The sequence below is a fragment of the Manis pentadactyla genome, chromosome 3 (genome assembly GCF_030020395.1).
Source record: "Manis pentadactyla isolate mManPen7 chromosome 3, mManPen7.hap1, whole genome shotgun sequence".
Taxonomy (NCBI): Eukaryota; Metazoa; Chordata; class Mammalia; order Pholidota; family Manidae; genus Manis; species Manis pentadactyla.
The window spans coordinates 95,527,239-95,553,663 of NC_080021.1; the positions used below are offsets into that span (position 1 = coordinate 95,527,239).

Here is a 26,425-nt window from a genome sequence, read left to right on the forward strand (position 1 = left end):
GTGTATTCCTAAAGGCTCCCAATCACACAATGACCAGAAAATCAAGCTGCTAATGCTAACCAATACCGACTTTAAGGAAGTACCTTAGTTTATCAATGGCAGGATAAAAGGATTTCCATGGCACGTTATAGATACAATTATACTCTTTCAGCTCAGCTTAAAATGTGCTGTCTTCTTTTCAAACCATTGTCTTTCAACTGAAATTGCAACTCAAGTGCTCTGGGTTGTCCGGCGGAATTCAGTTTCATTTGTTCATGACCGTAAGGAGCCCTGCATCACATCACAGACACTCTGTGAAGTGCCAGGAAGAAGAAGCAAAATCTAGAACCTGCCAGCCAGGAATCTACCAAGGGGCATACACACACAGAAAAACTTGAAATTGAGTAGAAGTGTTACTATACCCATTCAAAAGCTATGGAAGAACTGAGGAGGCAACATAATTCATGATTTATTTTACAATGCTCAAAAGAAAAGAAAAAAGAAGGATCTATTTAGGGATTCAGCAAAGTTTAGGAGAAACTGATTTTGCCCTGGAGTCATCAAAATGCACAGAAAGAAAACAGAATGGTGGCCTCGGTGTTCAGGGGAGGGGACGTTAGTGTTTAATGGGGAAAGAGCTCCAGTTAGGGAAGACAAAAAAAGTTCTGAAGATGATGGTGATGAGGGCTACACAACACAAATGTTAATGCCACTGAAATGTACACTTACAAGGTGGTCAAAATGGTATATTTTATATTATGCATACTTCACAATTTAAAAAATCAGGAATAAAAAATACATAACCCAACCTCTTAAAATCCAGCTGTCACACAGCGTTAGGAGGCATGAAATAAAAACACAGCTCAGTGGTAAAATCTGTAGGACGGCATTACTTGGTGACCCCAGCTTGCCACATGCTTTGGAGTAAGCATGCACTCGCTGGTTGCTATGAAAAATCTGCAGCCCCACCACAAGTAAAACTGCAAACATATTCTTTTTCTCAGCAAAGCAACAGTTCTAAAAGCATATTCAGGATATTCAAGAATATATATATGTGTGTGTGTGTGTATATATATATAATAAAAGCATATAAATATGTAATATATATATATGTGTATATATATATATGTATTTTTCACCCTTTACACACCACATAGAACATTTCACAATAGCTTAGAAAAGGGATCCATCCCACTTTGCTGTGTAGGATGCGGTATCCTATAAATGTGAGCGAAAATCTGATCCAAATCAGAAATGACATTTTTAGCTCATCAGGCAAAAGATTCTACATGCTTTTCCCATAAAGAAAGAAAGGACTGAGCCTGCAGCCCCTGATTCTGTGCTACAAGCCTCTAAACTGACTGTTTCAGTCACTCCATCTGTACTCCAAACATTTCCAGATTATGGCGCACTGCACAACCAGGGCTTTTCCAAATCTCGGTCACTAAAAAGAAAATCCCTCCAAGGAAGGACAAACACTTCTTTAACGGGCATTTTCTGTGTAAAAGAGTGTGAAATCTCAGGCAAACAAACATAAAAACTTAAGTACTTAAGACTTCAATCTATCTTCAGCTCAGTAAGTTCCAATACTTCTAAAAATCCTAAATAATTTGTGAATGAAATATTGATTTGAAATAATAAAAGTGATATATTCAAGGAATCATAAAATCCCATTTTCCGGCATAATTATGTTTTACTTTTCTCCTTGTTGATTTCTTTATACTAGAATTAGCTAGAATTCTGTTGGAATAAAATAGTAATTCTTGCTCACTACAAAAACTTCACAAAGAGTAACAGCTAGAGCTGAACACAAACAGGTATGAACAGTCTGGTTGTTGTAAGGTGGTGCCAGGGAAGTGCAAGAGCAGAGCCCTAGCCCCACACCTCACGCTACTTCAGGGGAATGTTATAGTTTATCTTGTGTTATATTAGCAAATTAAAACAGTGGTGCCATTAGGCAGGAACATGAGGGACAGCTGGAAATTGGATGTCAAGAAATATCAAGAGCCACGTCTGGGGAACGGAAAGATGACGTCAAGAGAATGAGGGGAACCCAACACAAATGCAATCAACTTACAGTAAGGTTTACAGAAAAAGGCACTGAATGTGACAGCTGCTGGTGACCTGAATGTGCAATTTTTAGCACAACAATGGGCAGAAAACTGAACACTACACATGAAGTGGGTGAAAAGGAAATAGAGCAGAGGGGATTCGATAAGAAAAATTTAAAGAACCAGATGGACAACACACTGTCAGAGCCAGGTGTTTACAGTTTGATTTCCAGAGGGCTTTCTGTGTCCAATTAGATTCAACCCAATGAAAAAGATAAACAAGTCCATTTTTTTTCATTGATAATATGTACCATGACTTAATATGCACATTGATGTAAAATGTGCACAAGTTTAGAGATGGAGCTTCTCTATTTCTCATTAAATTTGTAGATTACAGGAAAATGTACAAATGTACAAAATGAATAATTACTCCAGTGTCCTACTAGCTGTATGGGTATCTGTTCCAAACTATTATTAGGCCCAAAGATAGAAAAAGTAGGCAGTTCACGAAAAATATTTCTTTGCAGGGCATCATCATTTTGTTCTATTTCAAGGTCCAGCCTCCACGGCCACCCTTCCCAGCCCTGACTACATTGCATGTATCCATCCTGAGGACACCCGAGGAGGGGCAGGCTTCACACTCCAAGTCATCTCAATCTCTCGAGTTTTCAGTTCAAGTTCTAACTTCCAGCACTTTGTGGAATACAAATCTTTGCCAGCCTGGACGTCTAAAACATAGCTGCTTCTCATCTCACAGCTTAAGACCACAGCAAACTCCTCTGCACCATCCTCTGACTTAAGAGTTTCCCACTAAAGTTTTTAATACCTTTCATGTTTCCACAACCACATCGAGTCTTCCACACATATGCAGTCCTAAACCAACCCCCCATTTTTCCCATTGTCTAGCAATAACAGTAGCTAATCAAAATACAAATGATAATAATAAAATTAAATTTTAAGAACCTGGCATATCCTACTCAGGGATAACCAGAGAGGAAATCTACCAAGTGGCAAAATTAATTCATCTCACAAAGATGGCATTACCCTGAAGAGAATCCTTTTTGCAGTCCTGTAAAAAATGATGGAGGTGTGCATGAACTTCACTGGAATTATTTGTTGTTAAGAAGTTAACATCTTCTAACTTCCTGCTCTATGCCAATTCCCCAGTTGACACATCCTCTCCTTACATCATCCATTTACACAAATTCCACACCACTTATATTCTCCCTCAGCAATACAAACAACAGAATATTCAAGGTATTGTCTGATTTTTGCTGTTCAACCTTACATTTGCCTAATTTAAACTTTCTGTACAGATTGAATTGACTTTTTGCTTTCTACTCACTCAAATTAATTCCACACAAAAAAGTCTGATCCTTTGTTAATTCTCTTGAGAGTAAATATCGAAATAACTATGTTCTTAACTTCAGGCACAGTGGACAGGATTTCTCTGTAGCTCTAAAACATGCTTTAATTTGGAGTTGTTATGCTCATTATCCCTATCCCTTATCTTTTATTCTCCACAAAGTAGACTGAGTCCTTAAAAGTCACCAGATCACAGAGATTTTTATAAGAACTGAGGTTAAGTTAAGGAATTGCAAACCATGAAATCTGAGTTGCCCTTAAGCAGGAAAACTTTGTTGTTCAGAATGACCACTGAATAAATCTCAATATTAGTATAATGCATTTCATGGGTATGAGCTCCAAGAAACAAGCCTTCAAGAATCCTCTGTGCTTATAAGACTCCTCTCATAATAACATGTGGGCTTCTCCACTTCCCATATCAGGGCCTCATTCTGCAGGTGCTCAACACTGACCCAGAAAGTCTCAGTCATGATGAACTAGGGTCCAAGCTAAAGGCTCTCAGTACTCAAATGACTTGAACATTAATGATAGTGTGCATTGTGTCCCACAGTTTACAACATATACTGGAAGGTTGCAGGTTACAGTCATTACAGGTTAAAGCAAAGTGAGTTCCTCGCAGGCCCACAGCAGGTGGCATGAGACACAGTACTGACCCAACAGTCAGTTAGTTAAAAAACAGTAGTAATACTTTTAACACAGTAACTGGGACAGGATTGCAAGGATTCTTTAGCAATTGTTGTAATAGAAAAACAAAACTATGCAGGTAACTGGAAGCACTCTATTTAACCAGTTTCATAGCCTCTATGATGAAATAAGTGCAACTTTTCTACAAAGCTAACATCTGAACACCACAGAGCAATTACATACTTTCAACCCTAGAAATTTCTCTGGAGGAAAGCAATTATATTATAAAATAGGAACCCCAATACTAACACATAATCAATTCACTCTGGGAGATGGAAGCTCATCCCAAGGCAGTGAATGAACTTCCTCAGAGCTCACTGCTACCCTGCTTGCTCCAGGGCCAGCTGAAGTGCCTTATTTCATGCACTAAGGATCAGTCAGTGCTACCTTGACTGGACACTGGAAAATGCAAAACAGCAAAACTCTACAACTGTTCAGTAACACAAAGCCATTTTCACCACAACAGCTGAACTTGAACCTACTACACTTAAATCTAATATTCCTTCTTCAGAAAGAGGGCATTTGGCAGGATGTGCATAAAAGACTGCTTATTTTAAAAACAAACCTTTTAGAACTATTTGTCTCTTGAAAATACACATGCCTACTGATGAACTCAAGTTTAAAAAACAGAATTAAAAGTGGAAAACAATCTAGGCCCGATATGATATGCTTAAGTACACAGAAATCCAGAAGTAGTGAATGATTTTATATACTGTTTCAGATGCACCGCAACTGAGAAGCACAGTGAAAGTGTAGCTGCTGTATGCCAGCTAGCAGAAAGGCAATCATACGGTGGCCGTTAACCTCTTTAAAAGTCAATAGAGGGGAAAGGACATATCACATATAATCAACAGCAAATACTTCAAGTTAGAAATCTAAATTTTATATTGACTACAGAAAATGATTTTGATTCCCAAATGAAGGAAAAAGGTAGTTTAGTTTTATATTTCAAGCATGTTTACATTTTCCCTAAGATGTCCCGCAAGATGAAATATTTTTTTTTAAGTTTGTTAGCTATATGAGTTGTGACAGACCCTGCGATTTGTCCCTGAAGACCTTTGCTCCCTACTTTGTTTGCACCTGGGAGTTTTGGCTAGTGGCTGAGCCCTAGAGCTACAGAGTGCACTTCCCAACCACCCTTGCAAGGTGGTGTGGCTAGTGACTGAGTTCTGGCAAATGGAAGGTGCACAAATGGCCCTAGACTCCATCCTTCCCCCATTCTGGCTGGGAATGTGAAGGAGAATTAAGCTCTACCCCAAAGATGAGGAAAACAACCAGGGGTGAGGAGCCACATAGAGACAAGCCCAGTGCTTAAAAGACCTAATGTAACAGGATTCACTACCTCGAACCTCGAACCCCCAGCCTGTTGCAGGTAAGGGAAATAAACACCTAAAGTACTGTAAGCCACAGTACTTCAGGGTCTTTCTGTAACTGCATTATGTAATACATAAACCATGAGATCTAGGCCCTCAGATGAGTTATGAGTTTAAAACCCTCAGAAAAGAGAAATTTTGAAAAAAGAAAAACAGAAGAATGTCCAGGAAGAAAGCAAGGGTCCCATGAAATTGAGAAGGGAAAAAACTCAGTACTGACCAAATCTGTTTCTAAAAACCACTTAAAAATCTTGATAATGCTTTATTTTAACACTCAGTATTCATACATATGCAAAGCAGACCAACACCCCTCTAAATATAAAATAAAACATCCTTTCAATAGTAGAAAGATGAGTTAAATTGGGAAACTAAACAGGCAAGCATTTCAGAAACTATTAAATTTAATCTAAATATAATGTACTTAAATATTTGCTAAAGGACCACTGCCAGCTATGTTAATAGAAGGTTTAATTGACATTTATTTGCTAGTTGGTTATTTATGAGCACATCTTCCCTGCATAAATGCTTCACAGAAATCCACCCTGGAAGGGCACATAAATACATGCACTTTACTGAAAGAACCATTTATAGGACTTATATATCTAAAGCTCCATGTACATTAGGGACCCAAATTAATTTTGATGGGCTAATAATTTACACATTAGATGTACAGATAAAGAAAGTAAAAAGATGCTTCTTCATTTCACTAAACAAATGACTAAATGTTACTCCAAATAACACTAAACAAGGAATATAAATCACCCCTGATCTCTATAAGACAATAAAATGGTTAAACTAGGAAGTAAAAGTTAAGTTTTAAACAAATTTTTTTCCTTGGGGATTTTCAAAGAGTTTTGTTTTGCCTGTGTTTGAAACTGGTGGTGAGGACATTGGTAAAGAGTGAGGAATTACTTTACTTTATGATGGTCTCAAAATGTACTCACATAATTTTCTAAGAAATATGCTGAACATATGCTAATAACTTGACATACTGTTTAGTGTGAAAAAAAATAATCACAGATTATTTTAATGGCTATCACTTATTCCCATAATCCACGATGGGCTTTGGGGGGCTATTAGTCACCACTGTGTAAATATGTCATTACCAGCTTTTTAAATAATGTGCATTGTTTAATCAACTATGCTTAGCAGCTCTGTCTGTTGATAAGAGATAATCAGAAAAATTATAATGAAAACCCTTAAAATCATATTTCTCTCCAATTCCACAGGACTCCCTTTGATTAAATCTCTTTGGAAACAGAAAATTTCTACTAGTTGGCTACCGTGAATTCTTGCTGCATTCTCAAGAACATTTTAAACCACAAACAGTTGGGTCTCATTTTGTATAATCATTCTATCCTCAAAACTGTTGTATGTAGATTTGTGCTCATATTTTAGAAGCAAATTTTTTTCAATGCTTGGCATAAATTCTCCTCAAAGTAAACACAATTTCTACAATCCACAAACCATTTTGATCCGTTCTGAACATGAGCTCTTTGGCACATTCCAGTTCTCCTGCATGATGCTACCCTGGACCTGGTGATTTATACAGCATCCAGACCTCAGGGTCTTTAAGTGTGTGAAGGGATAATCACCATACTAAAATGAGACACCCAGCAAGGAGACAGTTGAAGAGAAGTGAGGAAAGCAGGGGACAGCCAGGACAAGACAGGGAGGAGCCTCAAACGCACATCACTGGATAAAAGAAGACTGTCTGAAAAGGTACGTGCTGTACAATGCTGACTCTACGACATTCTGGAGAAGGCTCAACTATGGGGACACTAAGCAGATCAGTGGTTGCTGGGGGAAGGGGGAGGGAGAGGTGAATAGAAGATTTTTAGGGAAGTGAACTATTTTGTACAACACTACAATGGTAGATCCATGCCATTATACGTTTTTCCAAACCCACAGAATGTACTCCACCAGCAGTGACCCTAATGTCAGCTGTGGGCTCTGAGTGACGACCATGTAGGGTCATCCCATGCAACAAAACCAGCCACAGGTGTGCTCCCAGGACCCCTGCCCCCACCAAAAGCAGACGGACCAAGCCGCTGGTGCCACCGGACCTGTTTCATGCTAGTTACCTTCATTCTGCCTCTTTTATTTACCTTCTGCTTTCCCCAGAGCCTCAGGCTGCATTTGCTAATTTCCACCCCCTGCCAATCACCAATATAAGACACTGTACCTCAAGGGTGCTGCTGCCAAAGCAGAATCCACCCGGTTTCTATGGCCCTCTGTGGTAAAGAAGCAAGAAACCAGTCCAGAAGCCCCTCACAGAGGCATCCTGAAAACAAGCCACTCAGCCCAAAACCTGGGAGCCAGTGGTCACTCCTTCTACACACACACCTGCCCCCGAGCCAAGCCTGCTTCATTTAGGTCATCTGTGCACGGCCCCAGAAGGGTCACATGTGTCCCCAGTTCACAGCTCCCTCTTCCAGCCTCAGTGTACCCCATTGGTGAGGTCATGCCCTGATCCCTCCTCGTAAGTTTCCCAGACCAGTGCCCAATCTTGCTGTAGGCTCTAGATTTTTTTTCATGTGTCCTACTGATGGGGTCTTGCTTTGTTCTGGCCAGTCCTAGTCCCCAGGCCTGGAACGTATGATCTGGAACATAGGATGTCCCATTTGGATGCACCGTCCACCCAACAGGACCATAATACATCATTTTAGAAAACTGATCCCAACAGAGAGCTGAACTATGGTGGAGCTCCACAACCTCGCTCCCACCAGAGATGCTCCAGATCAGCCTGATTCTCAACCACAGTAGGTACCCTTTCAAGGGTCCCTGCCTCACGTGGGCATTGTCCTGGTTCTGCACCCGCTAAATGCATACCCCAAGTGTCTGTCAGCTGACCAACATAGCTCACTATATTTCAAAATGCAAAAACTATTAAAATCAATTATTTATGTACCAGGCCAATGCCCTGAGGCTGTGTTGGCATAGGACTTTACCACATTTAAGGAATAAGGACTGTTTTATACTCTAAGTTGGGCACGGTACTGTAGCTATAATTACAGAGTACCTGTAAAAGAGTGGCAGTTCTTTACAATCTTTATTTCCCTACACCATGTCCCTCTGAGCTGAGCCTTCTCTGTTGCCACCTGCTTAGTAGATACAAAATATAAAACTTTTTTGAGAATTGAAACATATAAATAAATTATTCAGCTTTCCTATAACAGCTGACACTTCACTGTACAATGATTCCATATCCTCCAGACCTATTAACAGGGCTATCTGCTCCGACAGTAAATGACACTGGATGGCTCCTGTGTTATATCCACTTTTCTCAGATTTGCCTTCTCCTCCCTTACCACTGTGCTGCTGGTCACCATTTATCTGTGATACCATGTGTATGACTAATAGCTCTCTTCCCTGCATCTAACTGCTGCTTCTAACATGCATTAGGCTTCAAAATCAAGGAGTGTGACTAGTGTGTCTCAGTGCCATAAGATTTAAAAGGCTTTTCTATAAATAATATGCATACACTGCTACCAATTAGTTTTTGTTGTTATTTTTCTAATTAGCACAGAGGCTTTGTTCTCTATCCACTTAACAACTCTTAACAACTGCTGGGCTTTAACTATGTGCAAGGCATAAAAAAATAAAAGGCTGTTTTAATCCCAACAATATGACAGTGTGGAAAAGGCAAAACTATAGAGACAGTAAACAGATCATTGGTGGCCAGGGGATTGGGGGAGGGAAGAACAGGTAGAGCACAGAGGATTTCAAGGCAGTGAATTGTTCTGTATGATACTATAATGGTGCATACATGTCATTACACATTTATCAGACCCATAGAAAGGACAACACCAAGAGTGACAACTAATGACATGATGCTGACATGTCAATGTAACATGTAGTGCTGACATGTTACATCAACTGCAACAAATGTCCCATCTGTTAGGTACATGGATAATGGGGGAGGCTATGTGAGGGGAGCCGGGGGTAAATGAGAAACCTCTGTACTTTCCCCTCAATTTTACTGTGAACCCAGAACAGTTTTTAAAAATAAAGTCTTTAAAATAATGAATAAATAAAATCAAAATGTGAATAAAATAAAATCCTTAGCTAGAAAGATAAAGGAAGAAAAAAATTGCATTTGTCCATTTCCTCCTACACTGTTAGCATGGCTCTAAGGAGTCTACGCAAATCCTATTTAATACACAAAACAATCATGTAAGGCAGCTCTCATTATCCCCAGGTTATGGATGTGAATACTGAAGGTCACAGAGTTAAGAAATGAGGTACCTACTCCAAGTTCACACATTTAATTAGGTGGTCAAATTACTATTCAAAATAAGTTATTTCAGAATGTTCACAAGGCCTTAACTTTTGTTATCAAAAGGGTATGATCATGTAACCATAAGCAATTGCAACACAAGGCAAAAATAACAGTTTGGAAGAGGTAAGACCAAACTGCTCCAAGATCCCGGGAAAAGGACAATTCAGCATTCATACCCTGGGTTCTGGGGCCTGAGCACAGCTGGGGCGGGCTTCTGCCACAGGGGCCCCTCCCACCCTAGGAACTGCTTAAAAGGCTCCCAAGTTAGCTGCATGCCCTTCCTCACAGACACCTCCCTTTGTCCCCGCCCACTAAGGGAAGACCATCAGGGCCACCCACATTAAAGAGAAGAAGAACAATGTGGGGCTGAGTGCTCTTCCCACTTCACCATCAGGTTCCAGAGAGCTTCTGCCTCTGCCTTCAGAGCTGGTGCTGACACTACCGTGACACAAGAGCAAGTCAGGTATTAATTAGCTATTTTAAAGGCACAGAGAGTGTGCCACAAAGAGGCCAAGAGACTTTTTTCCAAGATTACATCCATCAAGAGGCCACGTGACTCAGAACATTACTTGTCAATGCTCTGTTAGGCCTGAAAGACATTGTGCAAGAGTCAGCTCCAGATATGCCAATTATTTAAACACCAATAGAACACAGCCCAAGGGGTCTTTCCATTTAGCAGCCAGCAAATCACCATAGAAGTTAGGGGTCAGCTCCCAGCTTTTATAAATTTCCACTGCAGGCTAACAACCTTTTGAAAATGCTTAGCACAAAAAAAATAAGACCTTTAAATGTAAAAGAAGTTTTGTGTCAGAGAAGTTCCCCCTGGACAAGAAGAAAGATATTACCCAAGTTTCCAGAGATCAGAATTTCAAATTAACTTCCAGCACCTTTGAGCAAGACAAGAGTTATCAAGAATGAAGAGCCAAAACAGAAATGACTGATAAATAAGCATACTAGCAGCTGCCACATAAAACATCCATTTCCAAAAATAAGTCCATCATCTGAGTTCATGCCATCAGCCAAAAGTTGATTGTATTATAAATGTGCTTTATACAAAATGCTTAATAATAACCATATCGCATACTCTTACCAAAAAAAAATGGGACACACAATAAAACCTCAATAAGTAGTCCTTCATAGGTCGATAAAAAAAATTTTCCATTCCAACAAAACAGCAGCTGGTACCCAGAGGGACTTCTCCCCTATCAACCCAGACTTTCTTTCCACAAGCTCTAGTTTGCCCATTAGCGAAGAGCTTGGAGGAAGATTTGCAAATATATTACCCAAAAAAATCCAGTGACTTAAATATAAATTGTATAAAAGCCCAATTGTGATAAATCCATTCAAAGCCCTGAGGACTTTTAAACACCTACAACATCTTGATGAGTGAACAGGAAGGGTGGAGATTACCATCTCTAAAAACCCAGAGTCAGGGAGAGGAAAAGGGACAGCAATGGGTTCAGAGCAGGTCACAGTGGCCTCCCATTCTTTCTCCAGATGGACATGGGGGAATATTTAAAGTATTTAGAGATCCACAAGGCTCAGGACGAATGGACATGTTCCTGATTACAAAGGCCATATATATGCCCAGGGAAGAAGGAGGGACTAGTCGGGTTTTCAGAATGGCCTCTCACGTCACACATTGTCCACAACACTGTTAACTTTCTTACTCACATACCCACTTCAAATAAATTTGGAAAACTAATGCTCTCTGCTCATGTGTTTTCAATTGGGCATTCTTAAATTTTTCATTCATTTAAATGGTTGCAAAGATGCCATTTCCTCTGTACTGTACATAAGACATTTTGAAGCACTGCTGTATTGCTCCCATAACTACATTCAATAGAATGCTTGATCCCCTCCACTGTGCACTTTAAAATAGAGGCAAAAAAGTGCTACCTTACACAGCATTCCCTTCTCTTGCAATCACAGATTCAGTTCACATTCCCCAACTCTTACCTTGATGTAATTAATGTTTTATTCCTAAGTCTGTTATTGCTCATCCTATCCTGCTACTTCCCTGCCACATCACCAAAAAATACAATACATAACTGAATTTGTTAAAAAATTTCTGACCATAAAGCAAATATTTCCTTGTGGCTTCAATTATTCAAATTATTTTTAGTCCTGATCAAAACAACGTAAGTGACATTACAAAGTTTGATGACTGAACACAAAAAGTAAGTTGTTGTATCTTAATGTTAAGGGCTGGAAAGTAGGTGCCTTAAGTAAAGGAGGCATCACTTAACACAACGGTATTTTATGTTTGGTGTCCCAAAGGCCATGCACATGGTGACATTCTACCTAACATGGGACAAGTGGCCTGATGGGGAGCAGGAAAGGATACCACTGGTGTGTTCCCAGGCAGGTGGATTTCAGGAAAGGGGCATAACTTGAGAACTGGGAACTGATGCCCTAGAGTGACCCCTGTACCAGGTAACCCTTGGAAAGACGTCCAGTCCACAGTGGACATAAGAAATCCAGTTGGGAAACCTTTTATGTCCTAAATAACTATGTCCTATCCTACTACATGGACAAATACATCTTCATAATGACAGAATCAAAAATTATGTAAAAAGCTATTTTTATATATGACTGGAAGTGGCAAAAACGCTGAGTATTGCTATATTCAATTATGACAATTTGTCTGGGTGTTCTGTTGACGGACTAGCAATGAGTACATGAGAATAAAAGAGACTTATATAATTCTTAAGTTATTATGCAAGTTAATATTATATATTTATTCCATGAAAATTATCTTTCTTACCTTCTTTTTGGCAAAATCATTAACTAAAAATTTTTAAAAATCAAGGTTTTTCACATAATTTGTATTATATTCAAAGAAATCATAAAGGGATTAAAAGATAATATAACTACATCCAGTCTGTACAATTTTAATAAATTTTAATATTTTCAACCAAAAAATTTAAGTTAAAGTGAAAACAATTCAAAAATTTTAATTACTTTCTGTGTTCAAAAAAGCTACTTTCCCTCTAAATATTCTAATTAATCTACTGGAATAGGAAAATTACGAATTGTAATTAGTGAGTACCAAAATTTTTTCTCTAAGATATTTCAATAAAATTAAGTATTTTACCCAGTTTTGCTGAAAACTGAATCTTATTAACTGCATTATAAAGAATAAAACTATCCACAGTTCTAGTAGTCAATACCACCCCGGTGTCAATGTAAAAAATCAACATCACACTTCACACACATCACGTCTACAGCTACACATTATGTGTGTATGTGAGAACAGTATGAATTTACATTGTAAAATATTTAAACTTTGTTTACCATTGCACAACATTCCTCAGTCAATGCAAGTAACTGCCGCAAATTCTGCACCAATGATTGAGCACGTCTAGAACCACAAGATAGCACAAATCCTGAAAAGTGATACTCCATTATGCAAAAAACTATGTATCTGTACTGAGAGAGTATATATTTATATATTGCCATATTTATAGCAATAAATAGATAATACAGAGATAATAAAAGATAATTTATAGCTTTATTAATACCTTTATTACTTTATCTTTACAGCAATGCCACAAACCACAAAATCCATGGAATTCAGGTGCACCACTTTGTTTTGAGGGAACACAAGACAGCTTCAGGTTCTTTAATAAACACAGCTGGTTTGTGCTTGTAATTCATGAATTTTCTAGAATGCAGAGCCCAACCCAGCAGCCCCTCTTGTTCTGGTATAAGTGTAGTGCTAATATTAAAGATCACTGGTCCATGATTGCTGGGCATACATGTCTGGCATTTCCAGAGCTGAAGATAGGCTATATCATTAAGTTACATGCCCTCAAAGAAGCTAAAGCCACAATGAAGGCACACTAGCTACTATCTTTCAGGCACTGTCACAGAACCCTGTATCCAGAAAATGGCTTGTGAATAACCCCTGTGGGCAGGTATCTTGGAGCAGCCAAAGCTATGAAACAGACACTTACCTTCGGTAGGTCCTGTCAACCTTTCAGATAAACACCAATGGTCCTACAAGACTCAGGCACTGAGCCAATAAGGTTGAATGTCTGTCTCTTGCTATCCATTTCATATTGGATTTCAAGAGCATCTCTGGCCCTTTACAGTGACACTTATGCTCTCATAGAGTTCAAAGGTAACCCATGCATTATATTTACTCCACAGTTTCTTGGGTTTCTACCAGAGCATTCTGTTAAGGGCACTGACATTCTGAGATACCAGTGGAATATTGCCTGTTAAGGAAAAAACGATTACAGCAATTACAAATATACACACAAGTATCCTCTAGACAGGTGTTAAGATGACAACAGAGAGCAGGTATATGGACTTGGCCATGACTCTGAATTCATATTGTTGATGGTTAATTGTGTGTGTCAACTTGACTAGCCTACAGTGCCCAGATACTTGGTCAATCATTATTCTGTATGTTTTCTTGAGGGTGTTTTCCAATGAGACTTAGATTTAAATAAGTGGACTTTATGTAAAGCAGATTGTCCTCCCTAATGTGGGTGTGCCTTGTCCAATCAGTTGAGAAATAGAACAAAGGGCTGATTTCCCCAGAAATTTTCCAGCAGAAAACCTTTGGACTTCATCTGCAAGGTGAACCAGTTCTTCTGGTTCTCCAGTAGATGGCCTCTGGACTTGAACTGCATCTCTTCCCTGAATCCCCAGCTTGCTGCTCTCCCCCCATCACTTAAGTCCCAGGACTTTGAGTTGAAAGTTGTACTCCCCAAACTTTACATTACACTAGACTCAGGAGACAACCGGGGCTCAAACCAATCACCTCCTTAGAGCCAGAGTCAAACAAGGCAGACTCTCCAGAAATCTACAGAACTGATGGATACAGCTGGAGGCTCAGCCCTGCAAAGGGGGCATGGCCCTGGGACAGAGGGTTGTGATGGGAGATCTAATAAGAAGCAGCAGGGTGTCAGAGGCCTGTTCAGGAGCCCAAGGCAGAAAGAAAAGCGGGAGAAGCTTCCCAGTCTAACAGGCAAGAGGGCAGACAGTCCACAAGGGGGTGACCAATAGCACTGAGTGCCCCTGGCTCAGGACAGGACAATGGAGGAGGCCCATGAGGCATGACCAGGCTGGGCACAGCCAGAGGTCCCAGGGAGCAAGCTGTGCCCCAGAGAGGGTCAGTTCACAGGTGCTGAAGGCTTCTCTCAGGGACTCCACACCAGGGTCACTTAGGACATTAAAGGGTTCATCCAGAGCAGGAGCTGAGATGAGCAGTGATGGCCCAGGGCCCAGATGGGGAAGAGGGAAGCAAGGAGAGGGGCAGACAAGATGGACCCTGACAGTTAAGATGAGGGGTTAACACAAGGGAAGAGACAAGAGGCCAAGGAAGCCCCTAGAACCAACTCACCCATACCTGCCACACAGAATGAAACACATGCATGATTCATAGTACCTGAGGCTGGATTAAGAAAAAAGAAAATAAATTCATATATGACTAACCCTTTAAAAAGGAAACCCTCATAGCGCTGCATTGTACTCACAGTTTCCAGGTTGTGCAGAAAACCCAAATAGCATCTGATACGATTTACATCACTTTACATAATCCCATGATTACCATTTGGCAAGGAAGTTCCAGACTGAATCTCTGCCACTTATTTGCCTCCCAAATGGACAAAATGGAAAACATTCCGGACAAGTCACTTTCTACGCCTGACTTTTCTTAGTAATATGTTTTTAATACTTCAAGTCTGAATATTCTAAAGTCTTAATCAACAAACAAATATTTACTGACCCCCTACTATTTTCAAAGCATTACTTTCAGAACTAGGAAGGAAAAAAAAAGAATTGCCTTAGCCCAAAATCTGCTTCAAGCTGTCTGACCTGAGGACTAGTTATTTGCCCTTTACAAATGTAATACAAGAATAATACCAGGCCAGTTTACTCAGGTTGTTCTCAGCATGCAGTTAAATTTATTTACTTGGTACACAGTAGGCACACAATAAAAATATTTTGTTGGTGAGGAAACTGTTTTTAACTGGAGAGTCATTATGCAAACAGGATAAAATTCCTAATTCATTTATTCACTGGGCAGGAAAAAGAACAAGGGTGTATGTATTTCAAAAGAAAAGCAACGAGCAGGGATTATTAGCAGAAAAGACTAATTTTTTACTTATAAACAAAATGGCTAGTCACTACTACGTATACACAAATGTTTCTGATGTATATGCCTTCACTGTTTGGGTGTTTTGTTTTCTTAGACACCATGGTTTCTTAGGCTTTTGTTCCTAGTGCCTATTTATTTCAGAGCCCCTTCATAAGTCTCATTTATTGTTCTTTGATTTCTTATATTCAGAACATCTCTTGGCTAAAGGAAACCTTAGCAATCATCTGGTCCAACTTGGTGTGCTGTGCGGTGGAGGCTGGGAAACACAAGATCACATGCTGGAAGCTGCGCAAAGACGTGTAGGATTCTCCTGTTCCATGACCTACACTCAGGGCACAGACCCAGATGTCCATGGAGCCTGAGCAGGTGAGAGCAGACCAGCAGGGGAGAGAAGAGCTGGTCAGCAAACACATGGCCATCTAACAGGGCGGACACCCCATGAAGCACCACGTGGACAGCAGGAAACACATCTGCAACCTTCTAAATTCTCAAGAGATGCCGATAATCCAAACATTTAACTGATGTGAGTTGTTATTGGTAAATATCAAAATTACTTCAAAATATTGTTTATATAAACACACACCCATGCATGTATATACATACAACATGTTCACACCCATACACACATGCTTACACACACACAAAAGCGTACACACGCTCATACACGCACACACATACTCACACATACGGCTGCAAGCCAAGGCCACTGAGGTCTACATCATCCCTACTAGGCTCTCTACCCAATTAGAAAGGACTGAAAACCACATGCATTGTTTTAAAACGGCCGCTAAGTGCCTAAAGGAAAAGGATTATTTAATTTCCTTCCTGAATACACCTTCTTTCACATACCACTATCAAAACTGGCTTTCTGACAGTAGGATGCTAGCTTGCTTTTTTAAATATATAACCATGACTCTTAGTGGACTTCCTGTGCCATACTTGTCAAACACATCCCCAACCTTTCTTATCAAAATGTGTTTTGTCCTCTTTATATTAAACTATCTACTATTTAGTGAGGCTCTGTGCTACTGAGTGGCCAGATAGGATTAATTCTGCCCTTTGGGTTGTCAGCATATATACTTAAATTTCTTATTAACTGACAAATGTAATTCTAGTTACAATTTAATAAGACTGCCAATGAAAATGATGTGATTGTTTTAAGTTTCATTAGTGTTACTAAAATGTCATTTAAATAATAAAACAGGAATCTTAAATATCGGTAGTGTCATATGACACAATCAAGCCCTACCTCTCAGAGTCCGCAGTGAAACGACGGTCACAGACTGGTGAGTCCTGTCACACGGCACTTCATAGTCCACAGCTGCCCCATCTTTTACTTTATAATCTACTACAGTTAAAAACGGCAGTTCCCCACACCAGTCCTGGGATCAGGCTCCAGAACCTGGCAGGATCTATCCCCATAACATAAGGCCATATTCACACTTTCTCCTAACGCTTCATGAATAAACATCCTGTTATTCAAATAAGTTATATATTAACTAACTCCAGTAATTTTGATTCAACTGTGAGTGGTAAATAGAGTTATTCTGGCAAGACTGCAGGGTTTGCAATTCAAATTACAGACATTTTAATAACAGGGAAAATAAAAATTAGTGGCATGATTCCTCAGGCACTGTAACTCTAATACTTTTATTGCAGCAGGAGAAAGCACACATAAATATTTCTCAATTTATAAGCCAGCAGGGTGTTCTTTGGACAGGCATCATCACACACATTTACCTGCAGTCTTACAGGAGCAATTCTTTTGGTGACTCGGTAGGCACCTGCTGAAAATGCAAAGTTCCCCCAAACACAGACAGTAACAAGAAAGGCTGTTACTTCTCAATAAATAACAGTGAGACAGTAGCTGGATTAAATGATTTCCTTACATTATCACTATAAACAATAATTTTTGGCGGCTGCCCTTTGTGAGCTTTGCATGTGCTTATGAATAAATCAAGCCTTATTGATTTACTAAGCCAACACGTTTACATTGAGCTCCTCCGTAAGAGCCATAATCCTCGACTGCACTTAGTGATGCTCTAATGTAGCATGTTTCTTAATACTTTGAACATGAAAGATTAGTACCAATTAGCTCATGAGCAGGAACACTGCTCTTTGAATGGACAATTGGCCTCCACACCAGGTTGCTGTTAATGCAGTTCTTTGCCTGCTGGCTGGAATCACATCCTAATGAAATATGGTAGAGCTGCTGGCACACTGTTTCCTTCCTGGTAACATTCAATGTAATCACGACAGCTCACATCAATTCAAACATGAACCCATTTAAAATAGCAAGGCAAGAAAACAGGACTGTAAAGAAGGCTACACGCTTGGTAAAGCTATCCCATCAAGTAACAAAACGACTTTCAGTGCTGCGATTCCAGAAAAGTAAGACAACCATGAATGACCTCAAATGTCCTACAAGATGTTGTGCATTGCAACCTTAGCTGGCCAGGAGAGACAGTCCTCTCCCTCTTCCCTGAGTGGGTAAAGTCACCCCAAACTCTCATTCCCTTGCTTAACCCAACTGTGTCTTGAAGCTGCCATCCACATACTGACTGATTCAAGTCTGTACCTGCTGGTCTCTCACTCAGGGACAGGTGACGGCCAGATCTCTGGCTTCAAAACAGAAGTGAAATCCACAATTCTTTATGGAGCAAAATTCTGTCCACAGCAGGTGGTGATGGACCCAGGAACTCACCCGAGTTTGTCCCCTAATCCAGGGGACTGAAACTGGATCATCACAACAGGAACAGAGAAACTTTACTTCTGGGCTTCAACAATTTTCCTGGGCTAGATGTTCATAGATCCCATAAAACAGACTCCACTCCTCTGCCTCTGGGAAGAAAACTAGCACCCACCTCTTCCTACTTTGCTGGCTCCTTCCTCTAATGCACCCCCTGATTCCTGGGGTCAGTAAGAAAATCTATCACAGTGGAGTGCTCCAAACAAAAACATCTTGTGTCATGGATCGCTTTAACTCAAGTTAACATTCTACGATGCCTTTCAAGTTTAACCACTACCAAGATCGACCAGGTACAGTAGCGGAATTCACTATGACATTAGCTCTCTAAGACAGAAAACCACACAAACGAGAATCCTTGTTCAAAAATAGACTCTGAATTCCCTGTGGAGCCATCGCTGCCACTGGCTACAAAGCAATAATTATCCTGTACTACAGCAATCAATAAAACCTTTTGGCCCATGAACCTGCTGTTTCCTGACTTTGTTCTCTGTACTAAAGATTTGCAAGTCATATTGATTACCTACTAAATTTTTTTAAAGTTCTTTAAAACGAGCAATAAAGAAATTCTCAAATTAGCATAACGTGTTATTGTTTGAACGGGCTTCAAACCTTTCAGTCACATTAATGGTTTCCCTCTTTACAGGGTTTTTCCATTTTTCATTTGGGATTTGTCATTTTAAGTGTCTCTGTCTTGCCTAATAGCACAAAGTCAGTAGGATACAAATTTGATGGTGTTTCAGAAACTGTGACTGCTGCCACATTTTTCATCCCTGTGAGAGAGAGCAAGTGATTAATAAACTATGCCCTCCTTCTCGGGCAACTACATGGATCTTTACCAAATGAACCCATTAGCTCTTAAGAGTGTTAAAATCCAGCACCCCAGAACTTCTCGCTGAAACTGTTCACTAGAGAATCCATTTTAAAGTGAAACCACCTTACATCCTTTCCAAGGACATTTAGCCACTAAAGTGTGAAACTTTAAGAAAGAGTCATGAATAAGCAAGGACAGCAAAAAGGCAAGGCGGTGGCTAGGACTCAGCCTGCCTCTAGACCCTCCAAGTGTGTGGGCACATCTCTAGCCTTTGTGTGCAGAGCAGGATGAGCAGGAAGATCTCTAACTCTCTCACTGGGACTGATATTTTCCCAATGTTCCATCAGTACAGTTCATCCACCAGGACTGGTTTATTTAATGACAGATCAGAAGTCACAGGGAAATTAAATAGCCATACATTACCTTGTATCTTCTTTCCTCTAGGGCTATTTTAATTCAAACCCAGATGGAATATTATCCAGCCTTAAAAATGAAGGAAACCCTATCTTACACCACTCACAATAATTAACTCAAAATGGATTAAAGACTTAAGTGTAAGACTGGAAACCATAAAACTCCTAGAAGAAAACATAGGAAAAAAAGCTCCTTGACACGGGTCCTGGTAATGATTTTTTGGATATGACACTGGAGCACATACAACAAAAGGAAAAATAAACAAGTGGGATGGCATCAAACTAAAAAGCTTCTGCCCAATAAAGGAAACCATTAATGAAATGAAAAAAGACAACCTACTGAATAGAAAAATTTTCAATTAAAAAAAAAATCAATAGGGGGAACAAAAAGCACTGGTGCAAACGTGATCAACACTAAGGGTGCACCTGCTCTGTAAGCAGACACGGTTTGACCCTGGCTGCCCATGGAAGCTCTTTGAAGAGGGGTAATTCATAGAAGAGGAGAGGAAAAAGGTTCTAGGCACAAAGACTCAAAGCTAGAGGGAAAGAAAAAGGGCCTTTCTTTCCTGCTTCTGAGGCCAGGACCAAGGCAATGGATTCCATCCTCACACATGTATTCAAATTCAACTCAAACTCCATGCATTTATTAAGAACCCCCTCCCCAGCACTTTCCATTATGCATGGGTATTAGAAAGCCATAGACCATTCCCATCCATCATAAAAACAATGCATCAGAACTTAAAAGAGAAGATAAAATTCAAATGCTCCGAAAGATAAAGCAATTGCTAATGGGGCAGACAAAAGGAACCCCAGAATTCAGCTTGATAATAATAGTAGTAGGTCAAAATCACAATCGGCAGGCAGGCACAAAGACAACAGTACACATGCCACATGCCTGAGAATTAGCATGAACAGTTTTCAAGTACATGCTGCCGTCATCAGAACAGAACACAGAGCAGAGTGTTGAGATTTGCATATTTGGTAAGGCAGTTTTCTTCACTCACAGGGCTGGAGGTGTTCCTTTTCTGGATCTGTAATGCACACCGCATCCTTCTACCAGTGGCTCCCAAAGTCAGCCCCACTGGCATTTGAGCCCAGCAACACTTTGTCTGGGGCTGTCCTGTGCTCTGCAGGATGTTAGGAGCATCAGATGCCCCCCACCAGATGTCAGCTGCATCTTCCCCTGCCTTACAACCAAAATGCTTCCAGAAATTGCCTCATGTCCCCTGGGGGGTACAGTTTGCCCCAGGAGAGAACCACTGTTTTCTTACAATGAAATGGATCTCACCTATACAAGCTGTGACAATCCCTTGAGAGTAATGCTGTGTCCCATCATCTGTGTGGTTTAATACACGCTTCGCACCCTGACAGTCTTCCCAAAAAGAAGATAGATTAAAGCTTATTACAGAAGCCTGTTTCAGATGCCCTACAGCACTGCTCACAGTCTCTAAAGAAAAGCCATATAACCCACTGCAGAAGGGAAAACAAGACCAGGATCCCTGGCGTCCCTCCAGCCTTTCTTTCTAACCTCCAAAACCCATGTAAGGATTAGGCACCAAAGCTGGAAACTCCTAAAGGCCGTGGTGGGCTCAACTATCAGGTTCAGCTCTGACATCTGAAAATGCACCCATTCCCCTTTCTCCAGTGCCCGGGAGCTCAGGGAAGTCAAGAAGCAATCCTGAAAGTCCAAGACCCTACTACTAATCAATTCCTGAATCCCTACCAGGTTTTCTCTATGAGCCTCCTGAATGAGGACCCCCAGCAAATCGTCAGGCTTTGAAGTGCCATGTGGATGCAGGGAGCTTACCATCCGGGGGCACCAAGGCCTTGTTGTTCTGTGTGCACCACCCCACAGGGTGGAGGTCCGCTGTCACCACGTCACACCAGAAGTCAGCCCGGCGGTCCTCCCCACAGCCACAGAAGCGCAGAAGCAGCAGCTGGCCACAGGTGGTGATCACGGTGGCCACCCAGTATGTGTCTGGGTTGCTCTTATTAGCCACTTCCAATTTCATCCCTGGCTGGAAGTTGCTCTGAATACTGATTTCAACCTTTAGGAAACAGAAGCGCAGGAAAATGTTTTTATTCAAGACACACACATCAGGAAGATTTTTAGAGCTATTAGAAACACAGCACTTAGAAGCAGTATTTCTGTTGTCCTCAAATAGCACCGTCTAAGAGAAATGCATGCCAGCCACCAATGTGATGTTAAATTTTCTAATAGCCGTGTTAAAAGAGTGAGATAAAACAGATAAAATTAATTTTGATGTTATTTTATTTATCCCAAAATATATCCCAAACTTCATTTCAAGACGGAATCACTATAAAAATTACTAATGAGGTATTGTATATTCTGTTTTTCCATCGAAGCCTCTGAAATCAGGTGAGCATCCTACACCTACGGCACACGTAGATCTGGATGGCACACTTTACAATCAATAGCTCCAAGTGGCTAGTGGCTACTGAGTGAACAGTGCAGCCAGGAGCGTGGATTTTCTCTTTTTTCTTAATTAGGTGTTATGGTTTATTAATATGTACCAGTCCTTCCCCAAAAAGAAAGCTTTGCAACCTAGCGGGTTATAACATTCGAAAGTGATGCGCATGAATAACAGTTGCCTAGAGATGATGGAAGTGTATGTGGCTCATCCACGGGTCCAATGCTACTTTTCCTTTACACCTGGCATCCCTGCCTGGGGACATCAGCATTCAGAAGGAGACTATAACTGAAACGGAGGAGGGAGAAGTTATTGAATTAAAGAGAAAGAGGCGACTCCATATGGAGAGTGGTAACTTCTTGGCACAAAAAGGAAGGAAGAAGTTGTCAGTCAGTACCTCTTTGCTAAACTGCCTCAAGGAATCTAACCCAATCCTCCTGGCATCTTAAGAGGCAAACGTTACAATGGCTTTTGCAGGCCTGGGTACCAGGAGTTTTAGCTTTGCTACTATAATATTCAGCTCCTAGTTTTACAAAATGGCCACAATCACGTTCATAATATACTGGTGATCATAACATTTACTAACGTCAGTATAAAAAGAGAGTTGGGAATGTCATATACCTTTAAAAGGTCATCCAAATTTAGTAAGGCCTAAATTCCTTTTAAGAATATTTCACCTCCAAAAAAAATAAGATGCTGCATTAAAATGAAGAATCAAAGTTCTGGCTTCCTAATTAAGCAAAAGATCTAGAAGAAAAAACAGGTTGAGAAAGTGGCCCAAACTGCCTAGGATTATCAGGCCAGATCTTTGCCCGGGGTAGTCCAGAGAGAAAAATGTTTCTGAGAATTAAGTTTTCATTTCCAGTAGAGCAACAGTAATACCTCAGAACTTGGGTCCTGGAAATTTAGTCCTTTCCTTGCTAATGATGTATTAGCAAAATCTCTTATGTAAGCAAAAATCTGATAAAGCCTCAATTTTTTATTTCCTAGGACTTACCCTCTGTGGGGCATGCTATTGCATTGTTCACAGAAATTTAACTAATGCAAATGATTTTTTTTCATTTGTTCCAAATGTTTTCTGATGGTTATTTCCTCTAATTTGACTCAACTGCCCACAAATGGCTATAAAACTTCTAAGTGTCCTTTCAAAACAGATATATCAATTCAAAATAAAAATATACATCCATTATACTTCCTAAGATGTTACACATTACACATACTTCCTTAATTTTCTGGCTTTTTATTATTTACTGGCATCAGCCTTACCTGTCTTGGGCTGTGTGCCCCTACACAGAAAAGGCCATGTCTGTCTAACTCAGCTTTCTGAGGAAGAGAACAAGGTTAAAACTGCATGCCACTTTCCCCTCCTGAGCACCTGCCCTAGGCCCTGTCCACCTTACCTGCAAGCCAACAAAAACCAAGCTAACTGCCTCATTTCCTCTAATCTGTGGCTGAATTTCCCTCTTCTTACCATTCCTTTGCTTCCCAGAGGTTCAGCATCTTCCCAAAAATCTCCCTCCCACCCTCCGAATGTAGATGGGAAGTGAAGGGATGTCACGCACGTGTTTGAATGACGTGTGAGGAGCCGCACTGGCACCTGTTTCTTCCAAATACTCTCCCCAGTTGAAGCCAATTTCCTCCAAGCTTGAACCTTCTGTCGAAAAACAAAGAACAGAAGAATATCAATACCAGAGTGAAGGATGGAAAGGCACTGGCTTTCATGAAGACCAGAAAGCCCTTAATGCAGGAGACAAATGAGTTCCATGGTTTAGGGGACATTGTCAGATTCTCTGCACAGCTTCTGTTTGCTGATCTGACACAGCTGACTGAAGAACTCTGCTTGAACCACCCTGACAAAATCCAGGGCAAAGCTGAATACTCACAAAGGAAATGAGAGCGGCTCCCTGCTGGATCTGCTGCATGTTAGTGTCTTAGTTTGGAATCAACCACTGCAGATATTCCATTCTTTGTGGAGATTAGAGGACAAGGTAAAGGAAGCCACTGGGCACAGAATGAGCACCTGATGCATATACAGTCCTGGCACCTGTCCGTCGGCTACTTACCTTAGCTGGAGATTATAAAATAGCAGCAATACACTGTTAGTGTCAGAAGGAGCTTTGGAAAGCATTGACTCTGATGTCATTTCAAGGAAAACAAAAATGAGGCGCAGAAGGATTGCTCAGGTGTGAGAGGTCACCCAGCAGTTTGGTGACAGAAACTGACCAGCTGTCAATCAAGCAATTCCTAAAACATTTAAGAATGAAAGATATAATCTGCAGAGTCAAAAAGCACCAAATAACTAACTTTAAAGGATAAGTAACATACCATGTCATAGTTTCCAATGGAAATAACTAATAGGATGTAAACATTACTTTAACCTATTTGCAAAGCTACCAGCAGGAACAAACCTACAGCAGGGCTGTCCATACATGCAGAGAAGTAGGAGCCTCAGAAGTTTAGATTCTCCTTTCTTGCAAGAATGTTCAATCTGTGTATCTTCTAGCAACAGCCTATTTCATCAGCCAAGTATAAATACTGCTTTCAATCACAGAAGTGGTATATCCTGGCAAGTAGACTAGGGGAATCAGATACAGAAGGACCCAAGAAAGAAAGCCTATTCTTGAGGTTATAACTACCTCTATTCTACTAGATATGTTTCTATAGTAAGTAGTAAAAGTAATTTTCTTGTGATACTCTATACAGTCTCAGAAATTGACAGAAGATAATTGTGTACAGTCTGATGATACAAAGTTGAAAGTTACCTTAAATTGTGTCTTCTTAATCAACATGGTTTAGAACTGCCTCCTGAAACTGTACTCCAATAAAGCAGTTTATAATTCAATGTCCAAGGAAAAAAAGCCACCAGAAGAGAAAACCTTTCCCTTGGACCTCTCCCAACATTCTGTTCATTCAGGGACATATGTCCTTCTGTCAGAAATGTGTTCCCTTAGCAAAGTCAACAGGTTTTACAGTCCCCAGCCAACAAGGGAGGTCAGGTGGGTTCAAGCTGCTAAGACACAGCAAGATAGACGCAGGGAGAGCAGTCATCTTCTGGATAGCACCTCCCGGTGTCCCCCCACCAGCTCCACCCAAATTATTTTCCCCCAAACAGCACGGATCACAGATTACCAAGTTTATCTTCTGGCCCACTTGCCGAGCATCAGTGCAGCACTATTTATCAGCCAAGGTGGCCTGGTACAGTGCGTGCTGGTAGCTACCTTGCTACCAAGAAGGTCTGTAATTTCTGTGCACCAGAGATTATAGGATGTCCAGGCTCCTGCAAGCCCTGCCTGTCCAGCCCATCCATGCAGTGAACACATTGCCACTGCAGCATCCTAAGAGCTACCCCACAGTTGGGTGTCAGCTATCTGCCAACTGTTTTACAGACATCCCCTCATCAAATCCTTCCAAGAACCCTGATGGACAGGTACTACTATCCCATCTTAGAGAAGAGACAATGGGAGCCCAGAAAGGCCAGGGACTCAGAAGGGTCACAACCACCCAGCCACGAGGCTGGACTCCAACTCAGCCTCTCTGATTTCAAGATGCCATTCCATGTCAATCTGCTGCCTGCATCACGCATCAGACACCTCCCTCCACCACTGCCCCTGTTTCTCCACCTGGGCATCCAAGGTGGACTCCAGGGCCTGTGCCTCTGTCTTCCCATGTTGGTGGGCATGGAGTGCTCCAGAGCCAAATCAGGCAGTTGAGAGGACACAGGGGCTGCAGTAAAGCAGCAGGCAGCAGCCCCCTTGGGGAGGAGAACAGAAAGGGCAGAGCCCTGGAACCCCTTTGTAAAGGAAGACAGAACCAGGGAGAAAGAGTGAGCATCAAACTCAGTCCTGGGCTCATGGGTCAGAAAGTCATGGGAGACCTCTGGGGTGGAAATTTGCTGAGATTTACAGCTGCTGAGAAACACATGAGCTTTCTTAGTGATCAGTTCCTCCACATCAGAAACATTCCAGTGGAGACACAGCCATCAGGAACTGCCTGCTGCATCCATGACCCTGGATCAGAAGGCCAGATGACCCTCATCATCAGGATCCTATTCCTTCCCATCAGCGGAGAGGGTCAGGCCATGGATTCCATTCTCAAGTTCGAGACTGGTCACTTCATTTGTCCGTTCTTCATTCAATTCTAGTCTAGGCTACCAGAATTTTACCAAAATTTCTGT

The 26,425-nt window shown here is 40.9% G+C and overlaps 1 protein-coding gene across 4 annotated transcripts in view; it reads right to left on the reverse strand.

The window, feature by feature from the left end:
- The window catches only part of SFMBT2 (Scm like with four mbt domains 2), a 196,274-nt gene that overhangs the window by 126,348 nt on the left and 43,501 nt on the right, over positions 1 to 26,425 (reverse strand). For all 4 annotated transcript variants that reach the window (XM_057498177.1, XM_036908174.2, XM_036908175.2 and 1 more), the window contains exons 3-4: positions 23,814 to 23,905; positions 21,627 to 21,867 (exon numbers count right to left, since the gene is read on the reverse strand). In XM_057498177.1, the coding sequence (XP_057354160.1) occupies positions 21,627 to 21,867; positions 23,814 to 23,905 (333 nt within the window). The remainder of the gene's footprint in view (positions 1 to 21,626; positions 21,868 to 23,813; positions 23,906 to 26,425) is intronic.